The 13,990-nt window shown below is 39.7% G+C and overlaps 2 protein-coding genes across 10 annotated transcripts in view; both read left to right on the top strand.

The window, feature by feature from the left end:
• sin3aa (SIN3 transcription regulator family member Aa) overlaps positions 1-9,462 on the top strand; it is a 127,970-nt gene extending 118,508 nt beyond the window's left edge. For 8 of the 9 annotated variants that reach the window (XM_069902793.1, XM_069902791.1, XM_069902792.1 and 5 more), the window contains 3 exons: positions 1,346-1,440; positions 5,638-5,845; positions 7,358-9,462. In XM_069902793.1, coding sequence (XP_069758894.1) covers positions 1,346-1,440; positions 5,638-5,845; positions 7,358-7,588 — 534 coding nt within the window. In that variant the 3' untranslated portion in view covers positions 7,589-9,462. The remainder of the gene's footprint in view (positions 1-1,345; positions 1,441-5,637; positions 5,846-7,357) is intronic. The other variant, XM_069902799.1, reaches the window with a different exon arrangement.
• A 3,877-nt stretch (positions 9,463-13,339) lies between these two features.
• Positions 13,340-13,990, top strand: part of man2c1 (mannosidase, alpha, class 2C, member 1) — a 105,900-nt gene continuing 105,249 nt past the window's right edge. The window contains exon 1 of the mRNA XM_069902252.1: positions 13,340-13,388. Coding sequence (XP_069758353.1) covers positions 13,340-13,388 — 49 coding nt within the window. The remainder of the gene's footprint in view (positions 13,389-13,990) is intronic.

Genomic DNA, 13,990 nt, shown 5'->3' with positions numbered 1-13,990 from the left:
TTTTCTATTTAGACACACAGCACAGTAACAAGCCATTTCTGCACAGGGAATGTGGGTCAATTGGACAGCATGGACCTATGAGCTCAAATGGCCTGTTACCCTGCTGTATGTCTAAATTAAATTTTGAAAATTAAAAGGTTGGCCACTCCGGCTTTACATCATTGGATTCCACCCCTCCGTCAGTAGAAGGGTAGAAGGATGAATGGGGAAGGCAGGGTGGCGAGATATGCACATTCACACTATAACTGTACTCCTATAAAATTTTTTAATGGTTGCCAAATTTTTAGAAAAATGTTACATATTTTCCTTAAGTTATAAGTAATTTTCTCCAGGGGAACGCAGCTTTGTATTTCCTCATTCCAGTGCACAATGCCCAAATGAGAGTCAGATCTCCAGGTAACCTCCTGCCCACTGCCAATGTGCTCATTACAAACTTGATTTTGAATTTGGACAGCTTCATGTTAAATCTTATGTGTCCATCATATTTCCCAATGGGAATTCTTTAGTTATGATTTTTTTTTCTCTCAGGCTTGGCCGAGTTCCACCCAGAAGGGTTGCACCTTGGTACCTATCCAGGTTGCATGCACAAAGCCCCAATGCCACATCTAAAGTATTGGTCTGAAATTTCTGGTTTAGCCATATTCAATTTTTGTGGGATCAACCATAGCTGGTGGAGAAAGTTTTACTGCATCAGCCTATACCATGCATTAATAATCGTGTTCATGCTGTTCTGACAGAGGTCTGACCAGCACCACTTGTTGTTACCAAGTCTGACTCCCACCTTTGCCTTGATTTGTGATGGCCCGGTTTAAGGCCTTCTGCTTGGAGTAAGAAATACATCGCTGAGATGAACTTCTCTGTTCTCCTTTCATATCAGGGTCTCTATGTCACTGCACATCGGTAAGGTCGTGGATGGACCTAATTTGGTAGGCTTACCATACTTGAATAGAAGTCAACAAAACCTGAATAAGGAAAAAAAAAGTGCAAGTTTCGGTTAGTTATTGATGAAGGGTTCTGGCCTGACACATCAATAAATTCGATCTCCCGCTGATGCTTCTCTACCTGCTGAGTTAATCTAGCAGGATGCTCCAGATTCCAGCATCTATTGTACCTTGTGCTTCCATAGGTTAAATCAAGACTACAATGTGAAGTTTTATGTCAAGAATGGCATCCGCCAAATCCTTTTCTTCTCCCCATCACCTCTGTACCCCACCCTCCCCTTTTGCTCATCCACAGTGAAAGTAATTGTAAGTGTGCCTGAAAGTTAAACTTCAACTAAAGTAGAAAATAAGTCTACCTGCCTATTTTGGCTGATCATTTTAGAATAACTCTGATTTGTTTGCAGCGATGGTCAGATTTTTTGGATCGCTACATGAATTCAGATTCTACCTCTCCTGAACTACGGGAACATCTTGCACAGAAACCGGTGTTCCTGCCAAGGTGAGGCTTCTTTTTTGACTGCAGATCAAGCTCATAGTTCATGAACGTTTGAGTTTATTTATTTAATATTCAAGAATTCATTTGGAAATGTCAAGGACAGAAGGAAGATATGCAACCTGTCTTGCTTCTGTTAATTATTTGTACCTAGTCATCATTTTCATGCACCTGTTCAACGTCTTTCGACATATTTTAGATATGGTATTTTACAAGACAATCTTGCTGGGGGTGGGGGGGAGGGGGGCTTCTTTTCTCTGCCCATTGAGACATTTTACCAGTTTTTAAATGTAATCTCTGATTATTTCAATAATATTTCTGTTTCTTTCAACCCCCATCATTATCTTGAAAACCTCTTTTCGGTTGCACCAAGGAGTATGGCCCTCATTTATATTTTAAATCATTCTCATTTAATATTTCATTTCCCTCCTGAATCCAAGTACAGAGGCCCCCTCTTATTCAGGTTTGCTTTCCATGGTTTCAGTTACCTGCTGTTATCCATGGTTTAAAAATTCCAGAAATAAACAACTTGTAAGTTTAAAATTGCATGCCATTCTGAGTAGCTGAAATCTCCGGGACATGAATCATCCCTTTGTCCAGCATATTCATTCTGTATACTCTACCTGCCCTTTAGTCACAGTGGCCGTCTCATTTATCAGATTGACTGTCTTGTGTACAAGTAACCCCTATACATTTATGGAATGTAATACAATATATTGTTAGAATTATTCTATTTTATTACTAGTTATTGTTGTTAATCTCATATTGTGCCTAATTTACAAATTAAACTTTATTGTAGGTATGTTCAGTATGTATTAGGAAAAAACATAGTACATACATACACACACATATATATGGGTTTGGTAACCCACGGTTTCAGACATCCGCTGGGGATCTTGGAACATATCCCCCATGGATAAGGGGAGACGACTGTATACAATTTCTAAGATTGTTGTATCTTTTCAAGGAGGTGAATAAAATGTCAGATTCTGTCAATCTTCCTGCAATTGGTATCAGAGACAAAGTGAATGAACAAATGTAAAACTGATCAGGGGAGTCAGCTTGGATTTGTGAATGGTGACTAGAGTGGTTAATTAAGTTACATTTTTTTTTACCTCAAAAACAAAATAGTGTGTTTATAAATGTTAGGGATTTCAGAAGCACGTGATGAAGTTCTGTGCAAGAGGTTATTAGCAGACGTAGATAGGTGCAATTGCAGATGCCCTTGAGGAGATGGGTTGATGCCTTGGTTGTTGCAACAGATAAAGAGAACCAGTATAAAGGAATGTATGCTAATTGCTGAATATGACGGGTGGTACAATGCTATCCATAGCACAACGCTATTGCAGTGCTAGTGAGCCAGATTAGAATCCACTGCTGTCTGTAAGGAGTTTATATTTTCTCCCTGTGACTGTCTGGGTTTCCTCCAGGTACTCTGGTTTCCTCCCACCCTCCAAAAGCCGTAGGTTAATTGGTGTATTTGGACAGCACGGGCTCGTGGGCCAGAAGGGCCTGTTACTGTGCTGTATCTCCAAATTGTATACAGTATTATAAATTATAAATCTAAGTGGTGTTTCTGGATATTTCAATTAGCCCTTGTATATTTTAGTAATGTGGAAATTGAGAGTTGTGCATCAAGCTTTTAGGTGATATTAAGGCAAACTGCAATTGTGTAGATAGGAGCAGAAAACTACAACAGGATACAAAAGTTTGGGAAAGAGTTCAATGTGAAAGATGTGTAAAGGTCCCCTTTTAAGAATGACAGATGAACAGGGATTTTGATACTCTTCAACATATTTCTGGAAGTAAGTGCAAAACACAGAATAGCTATTGAAATTTCAGTTTGAGATAGATATTTAACAAGAAATAATGGGCTTTACTTGTTTCAACTTAGTTTGCAGGACTGCATTTGTTCCAGTGATTGCACTCAGACTGTTACATTTCCGTTCAAAGAAGTACCAAAATAACTTCTAAAATTATACCATGGCTTTAAGGGTTAAATCATTTGGATCAATAACCAAAACTTGCTGACTAATCCTTGCATTTAAATCATCTAACTGAAGTCTTTTAAAATGGAAAAAAAATTGATTTATTGGGGTACATAGTCAAAGCTATTTACTCTGTTGTAGAAATCTGACGCATTCTAAATTTAAAACTGACCAATGTAAGAATAAAATTAAGAAGTACTTGTTCAAAGATTAATGGAGCGGATTGATTCTCTCCCTCAAAAAGATGTAGATGGAACTTCAGTTGGGATCTTCTTCTTAGTTGAATTTCAAGGGATGTGAAGTGAAGGTTTGCAAATAAAGTTGTGAAAATGGATTGTGATCTCAATGAATGGTAAAGTAAATGGCTACTGTTAATTGAATGAAAGGTAGCTGAAAATAAAAGGAATGAAACACAAAAGTCTGCAGATGCTGTGATTGTAGTAAAAACACACAGAAATGCTGGAGGAGCTCGACAAGTCTCACAGCACCCATAGGAGGTAAAAAAAAATATATGACCATCGTTTCGGGCCTGAGTCCTTCTTCAAGGTATGAAGAAATTCCACTATGGTACCTTGAAGAGCTCATGTCTGAAATGTCGGTTATACATCTTTACCTTCTATGGACGCTGCGAGGCCTGCTGAGTTCATCTAACATTTCTGTGTTTTAGCCGAAAATTAAAAAAGAAAAATTACCTTAAATTTCAGTCTTATTATTCACGGTAGCTTGCATATATATTCTTTTGCAAATGTTGATGAGTTATTTATGATGTACATCTTAATAGTCAATATGGGATGAAAAATGTTTCAGAAGTAGCCATGAAGGCTTTCTTCCACTTTCAATATTCGAACTCATAATTTTCTATGCACATCTCTCCATATCATTTGATTGTCTATTTTTACATCCTTTCAACTAATTGTGCTTCTTCCCTTTCCCCCTCCCCTTCTCACAAATATCCCAAGAAATTATTGTCAGGAATTGAGCCAAACCCTCTGGTTTGTTAATTATTAATTTTGTTCAGAACCAAATGTCCCGTATCTTACTACTGAGTAAAGTAAATAATCAATGAGCCAAATCAATTTCTGTACAAACACAATGTATCCTGACAATAATCAAAAGAAAGAAATTGTCTCACTTCACAATTTATCCCATGACCAATAACTGTTTGGTGGGTTTTTTTTTGGGGGGGGGGGGGGAGAATCTTGCCATTTGTAAATTGACTTCTGCATAAGGGCTGGTAAATATATTTAAAGGAATTTCTTGGCTGTAAAATGGGATAATTTGAAGTTGTGGCAGAGACCATGTATATGCAAATCTTATTAGTAGGCATTAAACCATATATAAAGGACTTGAGGAAGATTATTTTGGAGATTTTTTTCAAAAAGTTGGCTTCCTGAGGAAAAAATGGGGATTATGATAGACAACTTCAAGCTGAACACAAAGACGATTAATCGGATTTGCTATATCACGTAGGAAGTTGGAGAAACACTAAATTAATATTTATTGAATCTAACATGTTTAATCACATCTTGATGCTGACACATTGCATTAGTTCAACTGACCTAAAAATGTTTTGCCGCTGATTTTAATTTGTACTGTGCATCTGATGCCTCTTGTGTCAGTGTCCAACAATAGTCGGCCAGTATTGATAGATTCCAATTGCCCTGATACCACTTTTCCATGGTCGCAATGTCCTGGTGAAACATCTCACCGTGTTCGTCACTGATTGCACGAAGATCAATGAATGCAGGAAATGAATTTTCAATGACATGTTGAACTTCATGTTTTTGTAAGCTTGAAACATTAAAAATGTCAGGAAATCACAAAAATAGGTTCTATCTTTAAAAAAAAATGGAACGTTTTAAGGTGATTTTCCTGATAGCAGCCCAACATCCATAAAATACACCAAAAGTGTTCAGGAAGCAAAATCTTTGTCCAGTTTTTCTGAGTTAAAAAGCAACAAATAGGGAAATTGTCCAAGGTGTGCATGGTGCAGTTCCATCGAGTATGCTTATATTCGCTCTTTCTCCAGCTGAGTGGCGAAGCTAATAGAGCTGCTGTCTCACAGCTGCAGAAATCTGTGTTCAATCCTGACCTCTGGTGTTGCCTGTGTGAAGTTTGCATCTTCTCCCTGTGACTGCATGAGTTTCCACTTGCACCCCCTGGTGAGCGGGTTGTAAGATGAGTTGCAATCATCTGTACCTGATGCTTTTTACAGGAATCTACGTCGAATTCGGAAGTGCCAACGGGGTCGGGAGCAACAAGAAAAAGAAGGGAAGGAATGCAGCAATAAGAAACTAGTAGAGAATGATGAGAATTGTGATAAAGCACGGTGCAATTTTAAACTCAATGCGTACAAGATGGTGTATGTCTTCAAATCAGAAGACTATATGTACAGGAGGACAGCACTGCTTAGGGCCCGTCAGGTCAGTACTGAGAACGCTCCAAGAAATGGCATCTTTTGAAGCTACAAAACGCAAGATACTGTGGATGCTAGGAAACTGGCAAACAAAAGCAACAGATATTGGGAAAGGAACATCCATGAAGAGGGAAATGCTGGTGTTTCAGGTTGATGATGTATCAACTCCAAAACATTATGCCTCTTGATTTCTTTGCAAAGATGCTGCTTGAATGTTGCTCTCTTCTTGTTGAGTATGTTCCATTAATTGGACAGGACATACAAAATACAAGCCAAAACAGTCTATACAGTGCTTCATGCCATTTCATCAGACCATGCCAGATCTTTTACCTCGGCACCATCTTACTGCATTAACCCATGTTCCTTGTTTCCCTTGATGTCTGAAAATCTATCATGCTCTCTTTTGAACGTACTAAGCCACTGAACCTCCACAGTGCAAGAGGGTTACAAATGTAAAAAAAAAATCTCTCCATTGTGATGTCCAAATCTTTATTTTGAGAGAGTGGCCTTGGTTATTGATGCATTGGTCAGGGCAAGCATCATCCTGTCAAGATGTGTTTATCATTTCAAAAAATATACGTGTCAATTACATTATTTTTCATTCTGATAAACTCTACAAAGAGTACAAACCCAATCTGCGTAATCTTTCCTCGTACTATTACCTTTCATCCCAGGAATTAATCTGCCGAACATTCACTTTATTCCTTCATTTGCTCGTATATCCTTGAGGATGGGAAGACAAATGCCGTAGCCATTGGTCTGTACCCCATACTGTGGGTGTGGAAGCACCATTTCTGGTTCCCCTCCAAGTTTCATACCATTCTAATTTTTTTAAATTATTTTCTTTGTGATTATTTGGTCTCAATCGTGGAAGCTGCTCTAAATGTCTTCAGAATTATAACAGCAACAGTTCAACAAGGTGGCTCACCACCATCTTCTCGAGGGTACTTGGGGGACAGCAATAATACTGATCCTCTCAAATGTAGAAAAGTGAATCTTAAAAGTGTTTATAGGTTTGATTATTGATTGGTAAGAGTCACACAGTCTTGGATTATTATTGTTGGCCTACACAGACCTTGAAGGAACGGTGGTCCGATAATCATTCACTTAGACCATGAGATAGGAGCAGAAATAGGCTGCTCCATTTTCCCACTCAACCCCCACTGCCTGGCCTTTTCCTGTAACCTTTGTTGCCTTGGCTAATCAAGAACTTATCAATCTCTGCCTTAAGTACACCCAATGAACCCAACAGCTTCCTGTGGAAACAAATTTCACACAATATATGAAAATTATAATCCTGTTACTTAAAGCATAAGAAAATGCGGCCAAAACTGTTTATTGCTTGCTTGTTCACCCCACCGTCTCCCTAAGTAAAGTTAATGTATTCATTCTATTTTAATCGTTGTAGATTTTGGCAGTTGCTTTGGCTGGCGAATCTTGCGAAACTCTGTTCCTTTTTGCGATTCTGTAAATCCCAATTGAAATTGTTGACTACTTTATCATTTCTGTTTGAACATAGTCTCACGAGCGAGTCAGCACGCGGCTACATCAGCGGTTTCAGGCCTGGGTGGATAAATGGAGCAAAGAACACGTGACTCGTGAAATGTCTACCGAAACCAGCAAGTGGCTCATGGGCGAGGGATTGGAAGGCATGGTGCCTTGCACGACCACCTGTGAGAAGGAAACTCTGCACTTCATGAAAATCAACAAATACAGGGTGAAATACAGTGCATTATTTAAGGGGCCATGACCAACCCATCACAACAGGTCCTCCCCTTGCTCACCGTAGCCACGTTGTGGCAGTCATCCAATGCCATACACCAGCTCCTACAAAAAAAATTAAACACTGCTATCTCTTTGTAAATATTCTGTACATATTGTCAACAGACTTTTTTTTAAAAAAAAGAAACAATTTGCATCAATGTGCTAGCATCACTTACTAGCTTATTGTGTATCCATAGTATGAGGTGGCTTGAAGTTAGTTGATATGGAAAAATGAGGCACCGTTATTAAAGTTTTTACCAAAGGGATTTCAGAGTTAATTGTAGTTTTCTTTACATGTGAATTTCTGTTAGTGAAAAATTATTTTTTTATGTACAGAACACTTGCATCTGTCAGTGTCTGTGCAACATGCCATGACGGTGCATAATGGCCTTTTTGTTTTAAGTTTTAATTCAAGTTTGCTCGTCTATAACAACTGGACCAAACTACATGGCAATTGTTATTTGACCTGTCCAATCACCTTTCTTTTTTTTGGAAACATTGAACTCTGGGTCTCTGAGGGTAACTTACCTAAGACCTTTTTTAAAAAAAAACCTGCCTTAGTCTTCCAAAAACAATTTGCTTCCTTTTGGAAGTCTGATAGACTGCTGGTTCCAGTTCTATACAGTATTTGACCCCATGGAATAGTAGTTTCAGATATTAAAAGATATGAAGGAGCAAGTGGTTCTAATGTGACAGCTGATCAGTCAGGTTCTCTTCAGACAATAGTATTCATTTTTGGTCCCTGGATGTTCATCTATGATTAATAATTCAGTTGCGATTGACAGGAGTCCTTAAGTTTTTGTGCAGCTGTTTTTCAACTTACAGTAAAAGTGGTTTAATAGTTTGGGAATTTTATTTTGGACATTTTTTTAAGCATTTTGAGTATAGCATTTGAAGCCTTTAGTGAACACCATTTTGATACTATTGGAAAACTGTAAAATGCATCAGGTGTTTATTTTAATATGGCACAAAGGAGAGTTAAACTGAATTTTGAAAGACTTTCGATGAGCCTTAATCTTGGCTAGAACTTTGACTGCTACCTGTTGTACGTTGAAAGTGCTCGGTAATGCCTGAATCACATTGACTGTTAATTATGATGTCCTCTGGAAATCATTTTTGTACATTTTTTTCTCCTACCCCCAACTTCTGCCTTCATTTATTTTGTTACTTTTGCTTGTTGAAACAGGTTTTTTTTTTAAGTTACAAGGTTCCTTTTTGATGGATCTGGTCAGCAACCATACATCTTGTGAATTTCATATTTATAAACAACTCTTCCAGCATATTCTGGTCTTGTTACATCTCTCTCAATTAGCCATGGATATCAAAAATCTGCTTTTGGCAATAGCAGATTGGGAATTGGGTGATCAAATTGTAAATCAGGTATATGATTTTCTCCCTTTCTCTGTTCACTGACATGGATCAGTAGTTTTTGCTCCCCAGGACAGAGTCGTGGTTTGGCATGTATTAGACGAGCCAATCTAATCAAGGCAAGATCTGGCTAACGGCAGCTGAAAACCCCCCTGTGACTCATTTCTGCTCAACCACTCACCTGGGTGTTGATGTTAACCTCAGATCACCCATTTAAAATGTTGCATCTGTTCAGATAGCCACCGTGCTCTCTGACATTGTGATCAGACAATGTCAGAGACTGATTTGTACAGTTTGCCCCAGCAACCTCTCTATTTTCACTTTGTAAAGTATAAGGAGGCAGGGCTTTTAAGCCAGCTTGTACAATGCATATATATTGCTTTTTGTATTCTGTGCTGTGTTCTTTAGCCACTCACGTGTGATTTCTATACAGAAGTTGTACACCTGACTTGTAGTTCAGTATTTCCCATTAAAATATCACCAGGGCTGAAATCTGTCTGTCTTGTGTGCAGTATTTTTTTGTGGTTTATTATAAGTAACTTTTATAATGTAAATAAAAAGACTTTTTAGATTGGAAACTTATCTTCCACATTAGTGCCAAGGTAGGTTGTTAATTGTTGTACTGCTTCCATTTCTAAATGTAAAACTAAAACTTGCTGCTTTTTCATCCAGAGATCAAAGACCATCCCCGTTTACTTAAGAATACATATTGAAAAATATTAAGGAGTACAGATCTAAGTCAATACAGGTTTAAACTACATCAGTTGCACCACTGCTTAACCTAATATTGAAAGGTTGGGGGTGGATGGGGGGAAGGTTTTGATTTAGATGCACAAACTGCACCAATGGCTTTTAGTTTTGAAATCCCTAATTTCATGATCAGATATGTGTTTACAGTCTGAGAGCATCACTGACAAGGCTGTCATTTAACTCTATGTCCTTAATTATTGCGTGATAATGAACTGATTTGCTGTCCTCTTGGTGATGGTGCTCTCTCAGACGTTCTTATGCTCGAGACTAATGACACTACAGTATATTTTGGGGTATTATAGACTTGGTAGACATGTATATATCCCCTCCTGATTTGTGACTTGAGGAAAGATTCTGGATGCCCAGGCTAACCTGGTATTGGTGATCGTATCTGGGCAATGGTCAGGGAAGGCTTATGAAATAGAATTTGGTGAAGAAATACAAATAAATATTTTGTGGATATTCCTGGATCCTCTGTTTTTGAAAATGCTCATTACCTAGGACTTTATTGGGATGAATGTAACTTTTCATTCAGAATCAGAATTTATTGTCATGAACAAGCCATGAAATTCGATGTTCTTCAGCTCACTTATGCATGTCCAGTTATGGATCTCCCAGTGGCCACTCATTTCAATTCCCTGTCCCATTTCCTTGCTGACATATCAGTCCATGGTCTCGTGAACTGCCAGACTGAGACCACCTTCATCTTGGAGGAAAACACATCCTCTGTCTGGATGCCCTCCAACCTGATGGCATTAACATTGGTTTTCGTTACCCCCCCTTCCCCGTCACCTTTCCCCAGCATGTTCTTTCTCCTCTTTTGCTCCTCTCTCTCTTCCCTTTTTCCCCTCTCCTTTGTCTCACTGAACCAAAATCAATTTTCACCTTTCATCTATCATACCTAATTAACACCTGTTGATCTAGACTACTCCACTTCCTGTCTTCAGTCTTTAAAATCTTCCTGTTTTTAGCTTATACTTTGAAGAAGAGCTCAGACCTGAAATGTCGGTAATACATCTTTACTTCCTATGGACACTGCAAGACCGGCTGAGTTCCTCCAGCATTTCTGCAATCACAGCGTCTGCAAACTTTCGTGTTTCAGTGCATGCAGATGTTGCTTGCTTCATTACCTGAAGAAATGTAGAATATTTTTGAGTGGAAATGGAAGGTTAACTTATGAGGAGAGATTGAATTGCCTGCAACTATACTCATTGCTTTTTAGTGGAGGAGGGGAAATCTTGTAGAAACGTAAAACCTATGAAAGGAATAGGTAAACTGGAAGCAGAGAGGTTGTTTCCACCAGTAGATGAAGATTAGAACTAGGGATAGAGCTTCAAGATCAAAGGGAATAGATTTTGAAGACCCTGGTGAGGAGGAATTGCTTTGCTCTGAGTAGTGAATCTGAGATTCTCTGCCCAATGTAGCTGCGGAGACAGCCTCGTTACATGTATTTAAGAGACAGATGGTTAGATGTTTGATTAATAAGGGATTTAAGGGTGAATGGAGTTGAGTCCACAGCCAGATCAGCCATGATCTTATAGAATTGCGGAACAGGCTCGACTGGCCAACTCCCACTAAACATTCATGCTTGCCTCCTAACGGATGTTGATGGAGGAAAGGAAATGACTGAGCCAGAGAGGCTCTTCTGTCATGATATCTTTGGGATGAAGTGACTGAACTCCAACAATCAGAACCGTCTTCAACTTTGTTAGGTACAAGTCCTGCCAGTAAAGAGTTCTCCCTTTGGTTCTCCTTGACTTCAGTTTGATGTCACCCTGAGTTGAGTGCTGCCTGAATATCAAAGGCTGATGTTACTTTACCTAACCATTAGAATTAGATCTTTTGCCCACAGGTGCTGATTGGACCTTGCAGAACTCAAAATGAGAATTGGCAAGCAAGCTCTTGGTGAGTAAATGTTGCACTTTAAAAAAAAAATATATTCTGTGGTTTTTCAAAACGTATGATTGGGATAATAGGGCAGCACAGACTCTTGGACCGTAAGGGCCTGTTTCTGTGGATAGGATTGAGATTTTTGTTTAATTTTCAGACATACAGCACGGTAACAGGTCCTTCCAGCCCACAAGTCCACACCCCACCAATTGACCTACAACTCCCGTAAGCTTTGAAGGGTGGGAGGAAACCCACGAAGACAGTGGGAGGACTTACAAACTCCTTGCAGACAGTGCTGGAGTTGAACCCCGGTCTGGTCCATGCTTTCAGCTATTAATGCACATGGAATGAATTAAATTGGTTGAAGCTGGCTTCATTATTGTGGAGGCCTAGAGAAGGCTGAGATGGTTCATCCTCCAGCCATTTGCAACTGATGGTAGTTTCAAGTGTGTCATTCCTGTGACATTATATTTTGTTTTGATATGTTTTAAAGGAGATCAATTGTGGTAGGTTTTTTTAAGTGTAGGTCACATACAAACACTTCAAAGCACATCTCATTCAAAATGCCAGAGCTCTGCTCAAGCCTTTGCAAAAACTTGGAAGGATGCCTATTAGGACTTCACAAGTAGGTGTTAATTGGACATGCTGTGGAGTAATGGATTATTGTTTTGGAAAGCAACAGATGAAGGAACTCGGAGATTAGGTCCGGAGCCGCAGTCTGTCTGAGTGCAGTTGGCTGTTCTAAAAGGATCATGTGGATTTCTCTGAGTGAGAGAGAGAATTCAGTTCTACAGTCCAGCAGCATCAGCTGGGACTGGAACAGGACAAGCTGGCAAGCTTGTGGAAAAACCCCATTTTGAAGATGGGTTGTGAGTTCTTAGTTCAGCCTGGTCAAAGCCCTTGTGGTCTATACAAGAGGAGAGGGCTGGCTGCATAATGTTTCACTTGAATAAGGGAAACAAAAAGGAACTCTGTGGTGCCCTGAAAGAAAGGTTATCATCTGGAAAACCCTGAGGGGGCAAGTTTCTTCGGCAAGACACTGAAATGGCTGATCTGAAGGAATCAGTTGTGGGTGTCTAACAAGCAATAAATCTCTCTGAAAACCGACAAGAACCTTGCTGAGCAGTAGCCATTGACCTTTCAAGCACCGAAGCCTGGTGAACTTCATAAATGTTAAATTCTGTGCACAGTCTGGTACCAGTGAACCTAGAGGAGTGAGAAGTGAGGCTGGACTGTGAGTTAAACTCTTCTGAACTTGCATCCACGTGCACTTAGAATTAGAAGGGGGTTAAGTTAATAGTAATAAGTTAAAGTTTGATCCTGTTTTCATGTTTAAAGATAATTAAAAGTAAGTGAATGATTGTCTTGATGCTGGGTTTTGGGGTCCTCTGGGCTCATAACGGTATGTACTTACGGGACTTGAAGAAGGAACTCGTGGTCAAACCAAGACTTGACTGACCCAAAGTATTCGCCATTCTTTTTCTTTCACTGATGCTGCTGAGTTCCTCCAGTATATTGTTTGCTCAGGTGGGCATGTCTTGCTGTTGGAACCGATTACATCCATGGTCTGTAATGAGTACAGTAAGAGTCAATATGAATTCCCATTTCTCCCTATTTTCAGGTTATTTCATCTACCTCTATGATGATCCACGCTGCTGAAGACCCAACTGCACTGGGTGGGTCCCATCTCCAGAATGGAGGACCATCGCCTTCCCAAGATCGTGTTCCTATGGCGAGCTCTCCACTGGCCACCGAGACAGAGGTGCACCAAAGAAGAGGTACAAGGACTGCTTAAAGAAATCTTTCTGCCCCATGGACCACCGCCAGTGGGCTGATCTCGCCTCACCTTGGCGCATCACAGTTCGGCAGGCAGCAACCTCCTTTGAAGAAGACCGCAGAGTCCACCTCACTGACAAAAGGAGGAAAAACCCAACCCCAACCCACCAATTTTCCCTTGCAACCGCTGCAACCGTGCCTGCCTGTCCCGCATCGGACTTGTCAGTCACCAACAAGCCTGCAGCAGACGTGGACATACCCCTCCATAAATCTTCGTCCGCGAAGCTAAGCCAAAGAAAGAAAAAGAATGATGTTTGCTAAATATCTGCCTTTTCTCATTAACCAGTGTAATTTCCCCAATCTCAGACTGTGAAGAATCATTCTGAAATTTCCCCAATCCACTGGATTACCGCGAAATTTATTTATTGACAAAATTACAAGACTTTTCCTTTGCTGTCCCTATCTTCTAAACCATGTCTGAATGACTCTTGTTGGGTGTACGTGCTTTAAATCTTAGTGGTTGCTCACTTATTGTTGTACCTTCTGATGTTTTGCACCAATCTAGCACAGCCAACTCGTGCATTAATGGAACCAAAAAAAATAA

The sequence above is a fragment of the Narcine bancroftii genome, chromosome 11 (genome assembly GCF_036971445.1).
Source record: "Narcine bancroftii isolate sNarBan1 chromosome 11, sNarBan1.hap1, whole genome shotgun sequence".
Classification (NCBI taxonomy): Eukaryota; Metazoa; Chordata; class Chondrichthyes; order Torpediniformes; family Narcinidae; genus Narcine; species Narcine bancroftii.
The sequence above is the reverse complement of the archived record's forward strand: the minus strand, read 5'-3'. Positions and strand labels throughout refer to the sequence as shown.